General features: G+C 59.0%; 1 protein-coding gene across 1 annotated transcript in view; it reads right to left on the bottom strand.

The window, feature by feature from the left end:
- Positions 1-156: 156 nt before the first annotated feature.
- Positions 157-19,466, bottom strand: part of MBD1 (methyl-CpG binding domain protein 1) — a 46,831-nt gene continuing 27,521 nt past the window's right edge. The window contains exons 2-21 of the mRNA XM_038748062.1: positions 19,093-19,226; positions 14,406-14,520; positions 13,937-14,121; positions 12,556-12,641; positions 12,136-12,176; positions 11,558-11,701; positions 11,174-11,302; positions 10,318-10,365; positions 9,173-9,259; positions 8,764-8,829; positions 8,067-8,129; positions 6,623-6,673; positions 5,862-5,948; positions 5,463-5,501; positions 4,230-4,394; positions 3,433-3,615; positions 2,982-3,170; positions 1,158-1,295; positions 808-948; positions 157-704 (exon numbers count right to left, since the gene is read on the bottom strand). Of these exons, the coding sequence (XP_038603990.1) occupies positions 207-704; positions 808-948; positions 1,158-1,295; positions 2,982-3,170; positions 3,433-3,615; positions 4,230-4,394; positions 5,463-5,501; positions 5,862-5,948; positions 6,623-6,673; positions 8,067-8,129; positions 8,764-8,829; positions 9,173-9,259; positions 10,318-10,365; positions 11,174-11,302; positions 11,558-11,701; positions 12,136-12,176; positions 12,556-12,641; positions 13,937-14,121; positions 14,406-14,520; positions 19,093-19,226 (2,589 nt within the window). The 3' untranslated portion in view covers positions 157-206. The remainder of the gene's footprint in view (positions 705-807; positions 949-1,157; positions 1,296-2,981; positions 3,171-3,432; positions 3,616-4,229; positions 4,395-5,462; positions 5,502-5,861; positions 5,949-6,622; positions 6,674-8,066; positions 8,130-8,763; positions 8,830-9,172; positions 9,260-10,317; positions 10,366-11,173; positions 11,303-11,557; positions 11,702-12,135; positions 12,177-12,555; positions 12,642-13,936; positions 14,122-14,405; positions 14,521-19,092; positions 19,227-19,466) is intronic.

The following is a 19,466-nucleotide window of genomic DNA, read 5'->3' as shown; positions in this document are numbered from 1 at the left end:
GAGCTTCGCCCACAGTCCTGGGCCAAGGGGAGTCACCGGCCCGGAGCTGCTTCAGTGCACGGGAACCGGGCGGGGGGTGGGGGGGCGGTGGGGGGGGCGGGGAGGCGAGGCCGTTGCTGGGGGGAGGCTGGCGCGGGGGGCGGGAGGGAAGGGGAGGGCGGGAGGGGAGGCCGCCGCGGAGGCGGGGCGCCAGGCCGGGGCCTCAGTCAGTCACGACTCCCCGAGGGCCAGGGGTTGAGGCGGCAGCAGCGGGGGCAACGTCCCTCGTAGACCAGAACGTCGCAGACCGGGGAGCGCTGGCCGCGGGGCCAGCCGGCGGGCCGGTCGCGGGGCCAGCCGGGGCACAGCCGGTAGGCCTCCAGGTCGCAGATGAGCTCCACCACCTCGTCGACCGTGGTGAGGCGGGACGGGTGGTTGGTGTAGAGCTCGTGGGTGGGCGGCACGGGGGCATCCTGCACCACCACGCGGAAGAAGAGGCCCGGCTGGATGTGGATGACGGCGGCGGCCACGGTGGACAGGGCCGAGCGCTGCACGAGCTGCAGGTTGGGCCCGCGGGGCGGCAGCACCTCCCAGTGAGCCGGCAGCGGCAACTCGTTCAGCTCCAGCAGGAACTCGCGCAGCAGGCTGTCCAGGCCCCCCGGCCCCGCCGCCGCCGCCGCCGCCGCCGCCGCCGCCGCCTCGCCCAGGCTGTAGATCTCCATGATCTGCCGGGAGACGAGGGCGGAGTGGGCTGGGGGGCGGCGGGCCCCCCGTCCCCCCGTCCCGGGCTAGCCCTTCAGCTCCCAACCGCGCTTTTCTAACACTCACCACTGGTGTGCCTGCCTCCTCTTCTTCCTCCTCCTCTTCCTCCTCCTCCTCTTCGTCCTCTTCCTCCTCCTCCTCCCCTCCGTCGCTTTCCCCCACGAAGTTGTCTTCCCCCTTGGAGGGCCTCTGGGGGCCGTTTGCTGCCTGCACAAGAGCAATAAGAGCGTTACCGGGAATCACGAGACCCGGGCGTGAAGATCATCTTATCCCATCGTCCGCGGCTCCGTCCCGGCGGGGCAGGCGGATGCCACCCATCGCCCCCCGACCGGCCTGGGGCCTGGCAGGAGCTGAACCCTGAACCCGAGACCCGACTCCAAGAAGCGGAACGAAGCGCCCCACCGCCACGGACGTACCTTGACGGGGAGGCCGAGGAAAGGGCCGACGGGGGCCGGGGCGGCGGCCTCGGGGACCCAGTCCCCGGGGCTTTCCGCTTTCTCCTGCTTCACCCGGGGGGATGCGATGAGCACCTCCAGCCCGGGCCCCTCATACTCCTGTGGGGCAGGAAGAGGACGGTGGAGGGGACGGGTTCCCTCTAGGCCTCCCAGTGCAAGACCATGATGCAAAAAGTGCTCCGCGTGGGCCAACAAGACAGCACCACATTGTTACTATTATCATCAATATAATGAGCATAGTGGTATTTGTCAAGCACTGAGCACTGGGGAAGATCATCATCATCAATCGTATTTATTGAGCGCTTACTGTGTGCAGAGCACTGTACTAAGCGCTTGGGAAGTACAAATTGGCAACATATAGAGACAGTCCCTACCCAACAGTGGGCTCACAGTCTAAAAGATACAAGACCATCAGATCAGACACAGTCCCATTCCCCCGCCGGGGCTCACAGTCTAAGGGAGAGGGAGAAGGGGCATGTCATGACCGTTCTGCAGAGGAGGAAACTGAGGCCCGGAAAAGTTAAGCTCGAGGTCACACTGCGGAGCCGGGATTAGAAACCAGGTCTCCTGGCTCCCAGATTCGTGTTCTTTCACCTAGACCACGCTGCCTGTTCGCGCTCCAGCTTCTTCAGAGTCCAATCACTCTCCTCTTTGTTTTCCCTCCAAATTCTTCCCTGGCCAGGCCCCAGTCTCCCAGGAAATTCTCCCGAGAGGGGCTACGTGACCCTTCGAGCGGGCCCGAGGCGCAGCACGGCCTCACGGAGCGCATGCGGTCCTTGGGAGCCTGGAGACCTGGGTTCTAATCCCAGATCTGCCAACTGCTTGCTGCGCGACCTTGGGTAAGTTGCTTAACATCTCCGCTGCGCCTCGGTTTCCTCGGCCGTAAAAAAGGACCGGGTGCCTGTCGTCCCTCCCCCGCGGGCCGGGAGCCTCGGACCGGACGGGGACTGGGTCTGATCTGCCCAAACTGCGTCACCCCAGAGCTTCGTACGGTGCTCAACTCACGGAAAGTGCTATTAATAATCATAACGATGGCATTTATTAAACGCTTACTATGTGCAAAGCACTGTTCTAAGCGCTGGGATTATTACTAATAAAGCACTGTAGCGCTTCAGATAATAATCTGAGGCCCCCCAGCCCTCCAAGATGTCGGAAGAAGGTGTCCGGGCCCTTCTGGGCTTCTGCTGGTGGGGCTCGTGAGCTCTGGCCCCCCAGGGAGGTCGACCCAAACCTGAGCAGAACTCCTTTCCCACTCGGATTCCTCGAGATCCTGGGGCTGCGGTGGTTTCTCCCCCCGCCGCCTTGCTCAGCTCCTTCCACTCTCTCCATCCCTGCTGCTTCCTGAAAGGGCTTGGCCCCACTGAACCCACACTTTCTGCTCTCCACCCCGCCCCTCGGCTGACACGTCCCGCCAAAACTAAGAGAGACAACATGTACCACCTGGTCCGACGCAGGACCCCCAGATCGCTCTGGCCCGGGCCCCTCTTTCCCCTCACTCAGTCCAAAGTGGCTTATTTGCTCCCCGTCCTTCTACCTCCAAAAGACGCTCAGCCACGCTCTCCCGTCACTAAGGCTCCCCGCGACGTCGCCCCAGCCAACGGCCGTCGGAAATCCCGGGGCTCGGAATGGATTTCCTGCCACTCCCGCCCGCCTGCCGCGGAGCGGGCGGGGATCGTGACCGACCTGGTACAGAGTCAGCCACGCCGGGGTATCCGGCAAAGGGGGCACCGAGCAGGGGGAACACCGGGCCCCAGAGGGTGGACGGACCCGCGGCCCGCTGCTCACCTCTAAGAGGATCCGCCGGGGGGTATGGAGAGGAGAGCCCCCCTGCTTGGCGCTCGGCACGAGGATGGGGAAGCTCTCCGCCCCCTCCTGCTCCTGCAGGAACACCAAGTCGGTGCCCGGGGGCAGGACGAGGCTGGCGCCCGTCTCCTCCTTCAGCAGCACTGTGGCCCCCTGCGCCAGGTCCTTCTCCTGGGGGAGGATGGGGCTGGGGTCAAAGTTAGCTCGGGGCGGGGCGGGGGAGAACAGGGACAGGGATGAGAAAAACGGCCAGGCCGGCCCAAGGTCCGCGGACGGAGGGTGGAGCCGGGGTCGGATGGCAGGCACAGCACCTTGCTTTGGGCCCCCGGGGGGCTCTGGGCCTAGGACCTCCCCGTCCTAAGAGAGGGGTGCGCCGGTCCTCAACCCGCTCCTCGGTGGCCCAGGACGAGGGTGGCGGGGAGAGGGGAGTTACCTCAAGCTTGTTGCCGCTCAGTGCCTCCGGGGCCCGGGCCCGGCGGCCCTTTGGCTTGGTCCGGCCCGGCCGGCGGGCACGATTGGCAAAGATGCCCTTCCTGCGGCGTGGCCGGCGCGGGGGCAGGGCTAGGAGGTCTCCCTCCAACACGGGGCTGCCCCACACCGCCGGCAGTAGCCGCTTCTGTGGGGAGAGAGGGGGAGGGTGGCTGAGCCCACGCTCCCTGGCCCTCCCGGCAGCCCTGCCCCACACGCAGCCTGGCAAACTCCAGAAGGTGGCGGGGGGTGGGTGGGGAAGGGGGTGGTCCGGGGCAGGGCAGGCCAGGTGGCCTCTGGAAAAATTCCGGGGCTGAATGAACCTGGAGGAGAACGGAGCTAAACGGCTTCACCCCGGTAGAACTCGAGGTTAAACTTTCGGAGGACCGGAGACGGGGCAGCTAGACAATCCTCCTCTCCCCTCTTGGCCCGGCTCCCCAGATCCTCGCGCTGAAGGCGCTTGTCCTTCCCAAGTGCTTAGTCCAGTGCTCTGCACACAGTAAGCGCTCAGTAAATCCGACTGAATGATTGGATTTCCCTCCCTTCCACCACAGAAACACCACAGGCCCCGTGGCTGGCCTGACCCTCCGGCCCAGCCCAGACCCTCCCCGGGTTTGGAAAGGAGAGGGAGAGGAAAGGAATACCTTTCTGGGCCCCGTACATCGCTGGAGGAATGGGGGGGCAGGGCGGCGCTGCCCACAGGCGACCCCCGGGCCACCTGGAAGTCACCCAAAGAGCCCCAAGGAGCAAGGGCAGACCCACCATGGCAAACTGCAGACACTGCCTCCATCGGCACTTCTGCCGCTTCTGGTTGCTGCCGCCGAACTTGGGCTTGTCCTGGCAGAAGTCGCACTGGCCGCAGTCCCCCTTGCGCACGCAGGCCGGGCACACCCCACATTTTCGGTTCTGCCGACGGCTTGAGCAACGCTGGCAGGCAGGGGAGGGAGAGGGGTCATATGCGCCTGGCCAGGAAGTGGACCCTGGGCCGTGGCCGGTCCCCAGAAGGTCCAGGTTGCCGGCCGGGCCGGCCCGCTAGCCCCCAATCACCACTCACACCCTAAATTTCTCTAGCCCTTGGGAGCTCAGATTTGGGGGAGCCCTTGGCAAGAAGCTCCCTCGGGCAAGGAGGAGGAAGAGGTAGAAGAGCCAGGGGGCATAAACCCCACAACAGCCCGGTCCCGGGCAGATGGCCCAGGCACCTAGGCAGGCAGGCAGACACACCCCCGCCAAGCACCTACTCACAAAATTTCTCTCACACAAACTCAATTTAAGGTCCCAGGGACCCCCCTCCACCTCAGCCGGCTCCCTACCAAGCCTAAGGTTTTAGGCACACACCTTGCTACGTGGGTCTCCCCGACGCTCAGTCCCCCCGGCCTCAAACCCATGACAAGATTCAGACCGAGGCTTGGCCACACCAAGCCTTGGGCCCAAGCTAGGAGGAACTGACAGTGTGCCCACACTGTGGGCTCTGTGCCCTGAGGAGGTCAATGTCAAAACAGGTGCCCTCTCGTTGCTCCACCCGGGCAAGCCCCGGGGGCGGTTGGGTTAAACCAACAGAGGAAGGTTGAGAAAGGCGGGAGATTCCGCCGGGGACGCGACGGGAAGCAGTGGCAGCACTCTGGCCCGTCTTCGCCAAGCTCCGCCACTGGCGCTTCCCAAAAATCAGAGGTGGAGGACTGAGGGAAGGAGAGGATGGGAACGGTACCGGGGATGATGCAGACAAGCATCTGCGGTGCCAGGCGCTCGATGGGGAAGGCCACGAGGACTGGGGGTGGGAAGGAGAAGCTGGGGGCACTGGACCAGCCAGGGCTGGGAGACGGCGCGCCGGAGCGCCGAGGGATCGGGATGGGAACCGGCAAATCGGGGAACCGGGAACAGGCCCCGTTGTGTCCTCTGGCCACCCCAGCCTCGGAGCCCATTTCCCAGACCCAAAGCCTCACTGCTCGGCTGCCCCGGGCCAAGGGTGGGAGGGACGGGGGTTAGTTATTAACTCACCAGCTGCAGGCCCAACCGGGCACAGGGTAAAGGGCACTCCTGTGGAAGAGAAGAGGAGGGGAAAGGGTCTCCTAGAGCCAGTCACTCAGGCACTGCCCCTGGCCCCATTCCCAAGGAAGTCTGGGAGGAGACAACCTTTGATGAAAAGTCCAGACCCGTAAAGGGCACCCTCCGCAGCACACAGAGGGGGAAAGGGGCACCCAAGAGCCCCCTGCAGTCATGCATTTTGACATTCCTGAGCATGCCCCTGCACCCCAGACGGTCAGCCAGCCGCCCACCCGCCCGCTCACACGCCGGCAACTTGATGGAGGAAGCGGCCCAGCCAGAGGGACAAAGCCCCGGTGCATAACAGGCCACAGTGAGCAAGCAGGCTCCACAGACAATTGGGAGGAAGCTCACCAGCTCTGAGAGGTCGTGGGGGCCTGGAGGAGGACGGGCTTTCTTGGCCACGAGCTTCTGCTCTTTTACTTTGCTCCGGGGTCTCCGCTGCAAAAACGGGAAGCAGTGGGGAAGAGAACAACGGGGTTTGGAGGAGGGGGAAAGAATCCTGGAGTCAGGCGGGATGAGGAACCAATAGCTTTCCTCAGGTTCAACTGGAAGCCTACTGTCCCGCCTATCTTTACGTACAAGCCCTCCTCTGTGCCCAGCTCCAAATCCACCTGGGCTCCGCTCACGAATGCCCCAAGAGCCCAGGGTGCAGGAACAGAGAGAAGGAGGCTGCAACGCTACCCTGACCCTTTCGAAGACTGTTCGCTGGAGGCTCTGGCCCAGCCGGAGGCGGGGAGGCGGCTATTCTAGAGACGAGACAGCCTGCGCCTTTCCCATACACAGAGCCTGTCTCGTCTCTAGAGGAAGTCACCATCAGGGCCAGCCTACGGGGAATTCCCACTGGACCCCAGCCCGGACCCTCCACGCCTCCCTCCCGTTCCAAGGGCCTGGCACAACGCTCCGGAAACATGCCCCGAATGGAATGAAAGAGAACCATTCCAAGCCCAAGGCATCCTCCTTTGCTCCTCTGCACTGCGAGCAGGGGACGACGTGCCCGGGGAAGGCCGGAACAGCAAGACCCTCACCTCGAACCTTCCCAGACAGGAGAGGGGTGGTCAGAGTCCCCAGAGCCCCTGGACAGGGGAGGGGACGCACACTCCGTCCTCACTTACTTTGAGTCGGGCTGTGGGGACACTGCCCAGGTCGGGAGATGGCTTCCACTTCTGCAAAGAGAAGGAGCAGAGGCAGGAGAAGAAGAAAGAGTCAGCATCGCACATAAGGCGGGGAGCGGCGAGGCCCAGCTGTTCTCAGAGGCCCCGGGTCTGAAGGGGGAAGGTCTCGGGGGACGGCTGCCGACCCCCACAACTGCGCCAGGAGACCCTAGCGCTTGGGATTCCCCACCTCCACATCTAAAGTCCAGTAACGGGGGCTGCGGAGACCCTACACTCCAACTGTACCCTTCGGCCCCGAAAGGAGCCCCGGCTCGGCGAGGAGGTTGAACTGGTGGGGGTCTGGGTGAGCCCGGAGGGCTCTGATCACATTCCCACAGACGGGACTCTGTCAAAATAATTGGCAGGAGTCAAACAAAACCAGGAACGAGGCCCAGGAGGGCCTAGAGTCTTTCACAAAATTAACGCCCCTTCCAGGGGCAAAAAAAAAACCACCTGGGAGGAGAGACCAGGCAAAGCGGCAGCCTCAACTCCCCAGCACGTTCTCCGACAACCGATAAGAAACCCTGACACCGTGAGGGGCTCCTCTCCCCGCCGGTGGCTTCTCCCCGAGCTGACCCTTGGGCTCTGTAAAGACGAGACCCCTTACTTCGGGCCCGAGGTTTTCCCCCAGCTCCCTATCCCCCAAACTCCCCAGTCCTCCGCCGTCCTCCTCGGCTCTGACGCTGCGGAGTTAGCAAGCGAGGAGCAAGGGTTGGCTGCTCAACGGAATGCATTTTCCAGTTGTCCCAAGCAAATCTGCCAAACGGGCCAGAGAGGGAACGAGTTTAGTGAGCACGGTTCATTTCGCAGGCTCCGGAGAGACAGACTGAAGTCAGATATGCCCCAGTCCCCCCTGCCCCAACCGGGGCTCGGGCTAATGAACTGCCTCTCCGATCGACGACAAGTACTTTGAGAGTCCTTAAAGACGGTTGAGGAAAACCGAAGAGCGGCCGGGGAGAGCCTCAGAGAATGAGCGGCTCAAACCCTTCACCTCACCCACTACGCACCCTCCCTGCCTCGCCGGCCCCCGCTCCAGATGGCGGGGAAACCGGCCGGTGGCTGAGGTCCAGAGACCCCTTCTCTCCTTTCCCTCCCCCGGCCCTCCCACCCGAGCCCCCGCTCCGGCCAGACGGACAAGGAAGAGACGCCGACATGCTGCCCACGGGGGGGACAAAACAGGACGGACCACACGGCAATGGGAGACGAGGAGCGCGGGCCGGCCACAGCACGCACACGGACACACAGGGTGGCAACCGGAACACCGAGGAGATGGGATCGGTCTTCATGAGATGGGGGTGAGCGGGTTCACTTACGTGGGGGGGCAGGGGCCCCCTGGGTCCTTAGTGTCGTTAGGACACTGCCCCCAGCTTTCAAACCAGACATTTTGAGTTTAAAATCCACTCACTGCTGTAGCTGCCGCCGCCGCCGTGCCTCTCTGCCGGCCCCGGGCCTTCGGAGGAGCACCCTCCTGGCAGCCAGAGCAAGAGGGAGAGAGGTGAGCCGCAGTGGGGAATGGGCAGGGGTGCACAAGAGGGGAAGCAGAAACGGGAAGAGGAGGAAGAGGAGGAGGAGGAGGAGGAGGAGGAGGGAGATGAGAGCCCCTAAAGCTTCCCCATTCATTCAGTCGTATTTATCGAGCGCTTCCTGTGTGCAGGGCACCGTACTAAGCGCTTTCCCCATCTCTGACCATCTTTGAAATGCCCCCTAGGATGGGGCCTCAGGTTCCCTTTCCCTCCCGCATGCATTCATGCAGGGATTCTCCTGAGTTTCTTTCTCCGCCCAACTCCTCCGCTGACCGGGTTGGGAACTGTGGATTTTCCGGGTCTGCCCCTCCCCTCACAGTGGTGGGGATGGGTGGAAAGCGGATCAGCCAGGGCCTCGTCTCTGGGCAAGGACAGCTCCAGAGGGGGCCAAAAGATGCACCTGGAGCGGGGGGACACTGTCACCTGGCCACGTACGACCAGGGCAGAGGACCAAAGCCCGGATTCCCACCTAAATTCCACCTGTCCACGCTCATCTGCCCGGCCCCGCCGCCCCTCACCCTCACAGGCAGAGGTCTGGTCTTTCCCAGCCCACCGGCATGCCAGCTCAGAGTCACTCACTGTCACCGTAGGGAGTCTTGTCCGGCGCCGAGCCCGGCCCCTCAGGGGCTTTGCAGGGGGCCCATCCTGACAGCAGAACGGAGAGTTGGAAGGCACGTCAGGCAAAAGGAACCAGAGCAGGGCAGAAACCGAACCTGGACCCAGAGCCAGGCACGGATCCGGTCGGGGGAGCTCGGCCTGATGCCGTCCAGCGGCCCCCCGGGGGAGCCGGGAAAGGGAAGGAGGCCCGGAGGCCCGGTCCCCACCCACCCGGGCAAACTGGCCTCTGCCACAGCCCTCTTAACTGGCCTCCCCACCGGGGGAAAGGGCTGTCATCCCTCTCCAGCAGAAAAAGGGCCCGAGGCCCCCGGGGACCAGCTCCCCGAGACGCGACAGGCTTAGAGAACGCACAGGGAAGAGAGCGACTCACTGCAGGAGGAGCTGCTGCGGGGGCCGCGGCTGGGGTCCGGTGACGGCGTTTGGTTGGGCCTTTAGAGCTCGAGGCAGGCACCCCATTCTGATAGCGGGGAGGGAGGGGGAGAGAAAGAGAGAGTGCGAGAGCAAGAGAGAGAGAAAGGGGAAGAGAGAGCGGGAGGGAGGAGGAAGAGAGCGAGAGGAAAAGAGAGAGAAGGGAATCAACAGGTAAGAAAGGGCCAGGCAAGGAGAGCACAGTGGGCATGGGACCGGCTGGGCACAGGTCCCCAAAAGAACAAGCCAGGGGGTGCACACACACAAACGCTATAAAGGATTTAATCAAGAAATGGGCTGCAAGCCATTCCATTCAGCCTCACACACTGAGCAAGCAAAGCAAGCTAGGTGGGCACGTACATACGTGCGGGCGGGTACGTGTACACACAAACACACACACACTCACTCACTCCCCCCAACCCCGACCCCACCCCCCCAATGGCCCCGGAGCCTTTCAGGTGTAGAAACACCCCGCAACAAACCGGATTTAAATCAAGCACTGCCTCGCAAGCTTCAGTTTCACACCAACCCAGTCCTTGTGGCTCTGCCCTGAGTTCAGGGAGAGAAGGCCGCCCGCCCTGGAAGAAGGAGCTCGTCAGGGAAGTCACCAGGGCTGTTCAGCTGAAGACAGCTCTGCCCCTCAGCCCCAAGGAACTGTTCCCTCCCAAACCCTCTGGCCTTAGAGAACAAGAAACACCACCCTAGGGTGGCACTGCCAACCCAGGCGTTCAAGAGGTAGACCACGACTGGAGAAGCTTCACCTGGTTGGCGCTTGGCAGTTAGAGAGGGTTATCCTCTCTGCCACTGAAGGCAGTTCCCAGGACGGGGGCCGACCCGCTCCAATCAACTAAATGCCAGCCACTTCCCCTCAACACCAGGAGCCCTGATCCCCATCCCCACCCGGCTTCCCCCAGTCTGACCCCCAGGATATACCACAGTTGCCATCCCTGCCTAAAACTGTATCGACATCCTGGAAGGCTCACTTAACACCTAAACCCGGTGACTTCTTGGGAACCCAGTTAAAAGAGGGAGTGGGTGGGGTGGGGGAAGAACAGGTGAAAGGAATACTAGGAGAAGAGGCCCAATGGCCCCATTAGAGCTCTTTACCAGGAGCTTCTTGGAGGTTACGCCTTTTGAGTCAGCCGCCAACCGTTTCTAGAAGAGAAGGGACGTTATCAGCCACAACGGAACAGACCCTCGAATCTTTCCCCGCCCCTGACCCACAGGCCTTTCCCTATCTTGCCCTGGTTCGGTATCAGGGTGAAGCCAGCGAGTCCTCCGCTCTATCAGGGCGACCTGAGATCCAAATGAGGCCGAGACGGAGACCTTTTTGGCCCCGGAGCCTCTCGGTTAAGGGAACGCAGGGGAGGTGGACCGCGAGGGAGGTTCTGGGCCCCCGGGTGACAGGTGGAAGCGGCTCAGGGGAGGGAAGGGTACCCCAGACCGTCAGGCTCTTTTCAAAGAGGCAGATAAACTGCTTGGGAAGCTGTCCCCGGCCCTAACCGCATGGAACGATGGACCTATTCTGGCCATAGCTATTCATCAAGAAAGCGGTGGGACGGGAGGAGGATGAGGACGGAGAGGGAAGGAGTGGTGAGGGAGGGAGAGGGGAAGTCTTGACGGCTGTGAGGAAGATCTATGCCCAGGGAAGGAGACCCTGACCAAGGCTAGCAGTCCCGGCCTACCAAGGCTAATGGAATAAATCTACCTACGGCCGAGGACGTTGGGGGCGGGGAGATGCCGGGGTGTATGTGAAATTGAATCTGAAGGCAGGAACGGTGTGTGGCAAGGGGACCTGAGGATGGGAAAAGGGAGGCCGGAGTCCATTTGAAAGGGCAGAAGTCTGCTCTGGAGATGTGGGAAAGGCCAGGAGCAGTCAGCGATGCTGTAGTAAGTGGCACCCCAACCAAACCCCGGGACTTCCTCCTGCCACCCCGAGCCCTTCTAACTGGGACTCACTCACCTTAAGACAGCGGCGCTGGAGGCATTTCCACTGGCGCTTGAGCCCGGGCTTGAGTTTGCGAAGGCAGATCTGGCAAGTGCCACAGTCTTCCTTGGTCTGGCAGCCCTGGCACACGCCACAACCGAAGCCCTGGGTGGGGAAGGGAGGCAGGGCCGGGGTTGCTCAATTGACTCCCCTATCTACTACCGAAGTAGAGACGGGGCAGGCCTGCTCCCTGTCCCCGACCGCCACCGCGCTAAGCCCGGTTTGTGGCCCTTTGGAGGCCCGCCTCCTTCACCCCGGGAGGCAACGGAGCCCAAGGGGTTGCAAGAAGAGGGGCTGCTAGGAGGCTGGGCGTCAACGAGGAAAGGGGCATCCGAGAGGGGCCGGGAGTCGATCGCTTACTTTCTTGATGATCTTGAGGCAGCGGCGCCGGACGCACTTGTAGACAGGCTGGGATTCGGGGTTGTGAAGACGCAGGACGCACGGAGAGCAGGAGCCACAATCCTCGGTCACGTGGCAGGCTTCACAGGCCCCGCAGCCCACCCGCTGCGGGAGAGAGCGTGAGCGAGAGGGGTGCCATCAGCTCCACAGGTTCTCCTCAGCAGACTATCTAGCCAATCGCTCCAGCCCCAGAGGGGTGCTGAAAATGCCTGTGTTACTTTCCACGAGTTGAGTGGAGACCCTCCCGCCAGGCCCCGTCCACAGACACCCTGCCCCAGCCCGTTCCCTTTCGGGCCCGAAGAATCTAAGGCCCAGGGAGCCAACCCCAATCCAAGATGAGGAAGGTGAGAATGAGCGCCCTGCAACTCTGCTCCTCATTCAAGAGCCTTCCACTTCCAGCTGCCCCAGGGCTCCAAACATTCCTGCAACCAAGCCCTGGCCTCTTTCCTGTTCCCTGCCACCCAATCCTCTGGGAAAGGCCCACTCCTCCCATCAGAGGGGTCTTGGGGAGAGGCATGGCAGGACAGAGGGACGCATACCTTGAACATCCTCTGCTCCCGGTTGAAGGCATTCCTCTGGGCTGAAGGAGAAACGAATAGTGTGAAGGCCACGGGACAGCAGAGATCTCTGGGCTCCAACCCCACACGCAACCCCATCGGCTCCGGCTCGTCAGGGACAGGTGGAGGAAGAGTAAGCAGGAAAGGGGAGCTGCTCACCCAATGCCCCACTCCAACGGTGACCACCAGAGGATAAAACCAAGCCCAAATGGCAACCCCTTCTCTAGAACTCCCTCCCGTGTCCTAATGCCTCTCTGGCTTCATCCAATCCTAATCACACACTGTGAATCAGGAATAGACAGATGAGGGGGGAGAGAGAGACGGACAGATTAAGAGATGGAAGGATCCAGAAAAACAACGAGGGAGAAAAGAAGATAGGGCGATGACTCTGACCACACCTACCTCGGCATTCTGCACACAGAGACTTGATGCGCCGATTGCGATCGATGTTGCCTCTTGAGAACCAAGTTCTGCAGTTTTCACAGCGTCTGGGACAGAGAAGGCCCGGGAGAATGAGGATCCTGGCACCTCGGTCGGGGGGAAGGCCACAGCTTCAAGACAGCCCTGGCCTTAAATGGCTCGTTCCAGTAGCCTCCAGACAACACAGGGAAGGGATGAAGTGGTCCCAGACTCAGGGGACAGCTGGCCCAGAAGGAACTCGCAGCAGTGCCCAGGGAAAAATTACCGAGAAGCCCACGAGTCTCCTCCTGCCAGCTCCCTAACCTTCTTCCTAGGGAGACTCGGCTTTTTCCGACATATAAGAGTAGAGCCAGGAGGCCCACGTTTAGGAGCTCAGGACGATAAACCAGCATGCTGCCACCCGGCCTCTGAGCTGCTCTCAGAAAGCAAATTCTATCAGAAACCGCGGTGCAGAAGAAAGAAACGCCCGACGGGGTCCGAAGGCCCATCCGGTACAGAGTTTTGTTTCTCACAACAGCACCCAAAAGGATGCTGGGAATAACACGGCACAATGGCTCTTTCGCATCCAAAGGCCCAGTTAAAGATGCACCGTCTAACCTTTCCCTCTACTAAACTAAACCACCACAGACCATCTACCTACTCATTTACCCAAACGCTTCTTGAACTTTTGTGACAGTTTCTGCTTGCTGGATTTCCAGCAGGAACAAGTGTTATCCGCTGAGTCAGGAAACGGTCCCTTGCGGGTCCCGAACCTACCAACTCCAAACTTCAGGACGCCCCTGGGTCTGCGGCTTTGGGATTTGGCAAGGGCACACATGGGGATCGGGCGAGAAAATGCGCACAGCTCCGTGCAAATCACTACCACTTCTGCAAAGCAACTCAAAAGCATGCCCTGCAGGCTGGGGGGCAGGCATTCCTGCCTCTCAACCCCTGGGGCCTTGGGAATGCACCCCACGAGCGGCAAGGGACTAGAAAAAGCGCCCTACTGTATTTTTAGGGACACCGTGTGCAACCCGTTCTCAGCACGGCATTCGAACCAGCGATAAACTCTTACTGGCAGCAATGTCTTCTCCGACTGAAGGACATCTCTGTAGGGAGAAGGGTACCGTTCTTTGCCCACATCATGATTTAGCAGGCTTCAAAAATGACCCAGTGCACTTCACCTAGCTTCTGGAGACTCTGTGCCGGGTTGGGTTTGTGGGAGGGAGGGAGGCTGTGTAGGGTGGAGCCCCAAACAATTGTCCAGCTTCAAACACCTGAGGTTTGGTGACCAGAGGGCCGAGAAGCCCGTCCCCCACTCCGGGTATTCCCTCAGGAACGCTGTGCAGCTGTTCCCCTGTGCCCCCCCACCCCTCTGACTCACAAAATCAGAGTGTCTGGTGTGTCCACAACTGGAGGCTCGGGAGTCTGCTGAGGAGCAGGAGCTGCTGGGGGTTCCAGCAGTGGCTTTTTGAGCTGCACCTCACTGCCGCCCTCCTCTTCCTGAGCTTTGGGCAGCCGCTTCTTCCCCTTCCGAGTGGGGGGATCCGGGGCTGGAGAGGGCTGGGCCTGAGGGGAAAATGGCATTCAGGGAGAGGAGATACCAACCTGGAGAGTTCCCCCCTTCCTCTCGGAGGACCTGGAGTCGGGGCAGGAGCAAGTAGCCCCGGAGGAACAAAACCGTTCTTGCAGGAAAAAGGACCTGGATCCTAGTGAGCCAGCCTAAGGGGACAGTGTTGGGTTTGGGATGAAAGAAGAGGAAAGCCAAGGGAGGCACTCCTTAAAGCAGAAGGGCAACGGCCTGCCCCAGGGAAGCCCACATCCTCCCTCTCCCAGGGACCCGGGGGTCGAACCTTGACATCCGGGGAGAGAACGACGCCGCTCTTGAAGTCGAAGAGGCTGAGGTCTTGGTCCGGGCCCAAGAACCGGGTCAGCTCAATCTTGCTGCGGAACCGCTCTCCAGTGGGGCTGTGGAGAGATGCACCACTCAATCCCAACCTCCCTCCGGAGTCAGACAGACCGCCCCAACTAGAGAAGGGCAGGCACTCGGGAGGCAATGAGGGAGAAGGGAAAGCAGAAGGTGCCTCCTTTACAACCAACGCACCGTCAGGGGAGTCCACTGCGGGTGATCCCCATGGTGTGAGAGTCTCAGGGACTCCGGGGAGATTTGGGACCAGAGCCCCAGCGTAGATGTTGTAGTCCCAAATTCCCTATCTCCCCTGGATGCTAGGGGTGATGGCTTCTCCCAAAGACCCTCTCAAAAAGCTCGGATGGGGAGAGGGAAGGGACAGTTAGCACCTGCCGAGTGTTCAGTAGTCTTACAACCAGAGTCATTTGGCTCTTTTCAATCAATCAATCAATCACTCGTATTTATTGAGCGCTTACTATGTGCAGAGCACTGTACTAAGCGCTTGGGAAGTACAAATTGGCAACACATAGAGACAGTCCCTACCCAACAGTGGGCTCACAGTCTAAAAGGGGGAGACGGAGAACAGAACCAAACATACCAACAAAATAAAATAAGTAGGATAGAAATGTACAAGTAAACTAAATAAATAAATAGAGTGATAAATATGTACAACCATATATCCATATATACAGGTGCTGTGGGGAAGGGAAGGAGGTAAGATGGGGGGATGGAGAGGGGGACGAGGGGGAGAGGAAGGAAGGGGCTCAGTCTGGGAAGGCCTCCTGGAGGAGGCCTCTTTTCCCAAGGGTCATGAAGACCGGGTGGAGAGCAGAATCCAGGGCCTGCTCTGCTCTGCTCAGAAGGCGGGTAATTACCGTGTGGCGGCCTGGGGGGATGGACGCTGCCAGGGGAGGAGTCAATCAGGTTTTTTGTTTTTTTTTTTTGTCTCCTGCGAGATCCTAAAACCTGAGAACCTCTTTCGGTTAATCCCCAAAGAGGACAGCACTCCCGGGAAGGGTGGCTCGGGGGCCCGCGAGGTGGCACGGACCCAGGGCCGCCGCCGCCGCCCCACTCCCCTGACACATCAGATGGGACAGGCAGGGACTGGAAACCGCAGGGAGCACGTGGCTGGGAAGGAGCCACTGCTACGGTTTTCCAGAGGGTTCCGCCCATCCGGGTCACTACCTGGCTGGGATGGGCATCCTCTCCCAGAAGCCGTGTGGCCTAATAATAATAATAATAATGATGGTATTTGTTAAGTGCTTACGATGTGCCAAGCACTGTTCTAAGTGCTGGGGAGGTTACAAGGTGATCAGGTTGTCCCATGGTGGGGGGGCTCACAGGTTCAATCCCCATTTTACAGATGAGGTAACTGAGGCACAGAGAATAATAATAATAATGATGGTATTTGTTAAGCGCTTACTATGTGCAAAGCACTGTTAAGCGCTGGGGGGATACAAGGTGATTAGGTTGTCCCATGTGGGGCTCACAATCTTAATCTCCATTTTACAGATGAGGTAACTGAGGCACAGAGCACCTGTATATATGTATATATGTTTGTACATATTTATTACTCTATTTATTTATCTTACTTGTACATATCTATTCTATTTATTTTATTTTGTTAGTATGTTTGGTTTTGTTTTCTGTCTCCCCCTTCTAGACTGTGAGCCCACTGTTGGGCAGGGACTGTAGGGACTGTCTCTCTATCTAGAGAAGCGGCGTGGCTCAGTGGAAAGAGCCCGGGCTTTGGAGTCAGAGGTCATGGGTTCGAATCCCGACTCCCCCACATGTCTGCTGTGTGACCTTGGGCAAGTCCCTTCACTTCTCTGAGCCTCAGTTACCTCATCTGGAAAATGGGGATTAAGACTGTGAGACCCCCGTGGGACAACCTGATCACCCTGTATTCCCCCCAGCGCTTAGAACAGTGCTCTGCACATAGTAAGTGCTTAACGAATGCCATCATTATTATTATTATGTTGCCAACTTGTACTTCCCAAGCACTTAGTACAGTGCTCTGCACACAGTAAGCGCTCAATAAATACGACTGATTGATTGACTGATTAAGTGACTTGCCCAAAGTCACACAGCTGACAGTTGGTGGAGCCGGGATTTGAACCCATGACGGCTGACTCCAAAGGGAAAGAGCACGGATCTGAGCGACAGAAGACCCGGGTTCTGGTCTGCCGTGAGCCCTTTGGCAAGTGCCTCAACTTCCTTGTCTGCTCAGCGGGGTTTCAAAATACCCGTCTTCCCTCCCTCTTCGACTCTGAGCCCTTTTAGACTGTGAGCCCACTGTTGGGTAGGGACCGTCTCTATATGTTGCCACCTTGGACTTCCCAAGCGCTTAGTACAGTGCTCTGCACACAGTAAGTGCTTAATAAATACAATTGATTGATTGATTGATTGACTGTGTCTGATCCGATGATCTTTAGAGATCCCCCTTAACATCGGGCTTGGCCCATTGTAAGCCCTTAGACTGTGAGCCCACTCTTTTAGACTGTGAGCCCACTGTTGGGTAGAGACTGTCTCTATATGTTGCCAATTTGTACTTCCCAAGCGTTTAGTACAGTGCTCTGCACATAGTAAGCGCTCAATAAATACGATTGATGATGATACCATCATCTTCAGAATCACCTGCTTCCCATCAGGGAACATAGCTATTCTATTTATTTTATTTTGTTAGTATGTTTGGTTTTGTCTCCCCCTTTTAGACTGTGAGCCCACTGTTGGGTAGGGACTGTCTCTATATGTTGCCAATTTGTACTTCCCAAGCGCTTAGTCCAGTGCTCTGCACACAGTAAGCGCTCAATAAATATGATTGATGATGATGATTAGGGAAGGCTTTTGGGCGGTGACCGCTATCTTCCTTAACTGGGGCACCTAGGGCCAATCCACATAAGCCCAACAGGACGATAGTTTGGAAATTCTCCGCTCCACCAAGCTCTCCCTTCCTGACAAAACCCCCAACTCGGATCAGCCAGGGCGAAGCCTGGAGTAGCCAAGATTCATTCATTCATTTGCATTTATTGAGCGCTTACTGTGTGCAGAGCACTGCACTAAGCGCTTGGGAAGTACAAGTTGGCATAATAATGGCATTTATTTTTTTTTAATGGCATTTATTAAGCGCTTACTACGTGCAAAGCACTGTTCTAAGCGCTGATAATAATGTGAGTACTTGTTAAGCGCTTACAATGTGCTGAGCACATGATACAGGGTGATCAGGTTGTCCCACGGGGGGCTCACAGCCTCAATCCCCATTTCCCAGATGAGGGAACTGAGGCACCGAGAAGTGAAGTGACTTGCCCAAAGTCACACAGCTGACAAGTGGCGGAGGAGGGATTAGAACCCACAACCTCTGACTCCTAAACCCGGGCTTCTTCCGCTAAGCTACGCTGATTTATTAAGCGCTTACTATGTGCAAAGCACTGTTCTGAGCGCTGGGGAGGTTGCAAGGTGATCAGGTTGTCCCACGGGGGGCTCCCAGTCTTCATCCCCATTTTACAAATGAGGCCACCGAGGCCCAGAGAAGTGAAGCGACTTGCCCAAAGTCACACAGCTGACAAGTGGTGGAGCTGGGATTTGAACCCGTGACCTCTGACTCCAAAGCCCGGGCTCTTTCCACCGAGCGGTCTCGAGTACTACAGTGCTCTGCACACAGTAAGCGCTCAATAAATACGACTGATTGATTGATTGACTGCGTTGTTCGGGCCAGGAGGGCCCAGCTGTTTCACCGGGCAGATGAATGGGCAATACCAGTGCCACAGAGGTATTTTTTTCAGGCTTTGTTAGGTGCTTATTACGCTCCGGGCACAGTACTAAGCGCTGCAGTACGTACAAGCTAACGGGTTGGATAGAGTCCGTGTCCCACGTGGGGATGGCGGTTATCCCCCATTTTACAGATGAGGTAACTGAGGCCCAGAAAAGCGTAGTGATTTGCCCATGGTCCCGCAGCACATAAAGGGCAGAGGTGGGATTAGAACCCAGGTCCTTCGGACTCCCAGGGCCCCGCTCTAACCACTAGGCCACTCTGCCTCCCGGTGCTCTGTCATCATCATCAATCGTATTTATTGAGCGCTTACTATGTGCAGAGCACTGTACTAAGCGCTTGGGAAGTACAAATTGGCAACGTATAGAGACGGTCCCTACCCAACAACGGGCTCCCGGCCCTTGGCTCCATTACTTGTACATTTCTATCCTATTTATTTTATTTTGTTGGTATGTTTGGTTCTGTTCTCTGTCTCCCCCTTTTAGACTGTGAGCCCACTGTTGGGTAGGGACTGTCTCTATGTGTTGCCAATTTGTACTTCCCAAGCGCTTAGTACAGTGCTCTGCACATAGTAAGCGCTCAATAAATACGATTGATTGATTGATTGATTGATTTCCTTTCCAGCTGCCGCCACGCTGGCTGCGCGAGCGGGGGCTTCGCCGCCCCGATCCCCCGGCTGACTCGGGGGGCTCTCGCGGGGAGCGGAGCCGTCGGGGGGACCTGCAGCGGGGTGGGGGGGGGGAGAGGTAGCCCCTCGCCCTGGCAGGATTCCTTCAGAGGCGCCAAGCTGGGGGGGCCGATGAGGTCCTAGGCGCTCCAACCTCTCCATCCCCGGCCTGCCCGCTCCCGCCGGGGTGGTTACCTCTGGTAATAGGTGTCCGTGCGGCCACAGGTAACGCCGGACTTGCGGAAGGATTCGCGGCGCTTCCAGCCGGGGCCCAGCGCGGGGCATTCCATCCACTCCTCAACCGTGGGTCCCGGAGGGAGAGGAGCCATCTACGCCGAGGGGGCGGGAAGAAGGAAAAGGAGGAGGAAGATGACCGGGTGAGCTGGAGGGGTCCAGGAGGCCTTCCCACACTGAGCCCCTTCCTTCCTCTCCCCTTCGTCCCCCTCTCCATCCCCCCATCTTACCTCCTTCCCTTCACCACAGCACCTGTATATATATATTTGTACATATTTATTACTCTATTTTACTTGTACATATCTATTCTATTTATTTTATTTTGTTAGTATGGT

Source organism: Tachyglossus aculeatus, chromosome 6 (genome assembly GCF_015852505.1).
Source record: "Tachyglossus aculeatus isolate mTacAcu1 chromosome 6, mTacAcu1.pri, whole genome shotgun sequence".
NCBI lineage: Eukaryota > Metazoa > Chordata > Mammalia > Monotremata > Tachyglossidae > Tachyglossus > Tachyglossus aculeatus.
This window is presented reverse-complemented; position numbering and strand designations above follow the sequence as displayed.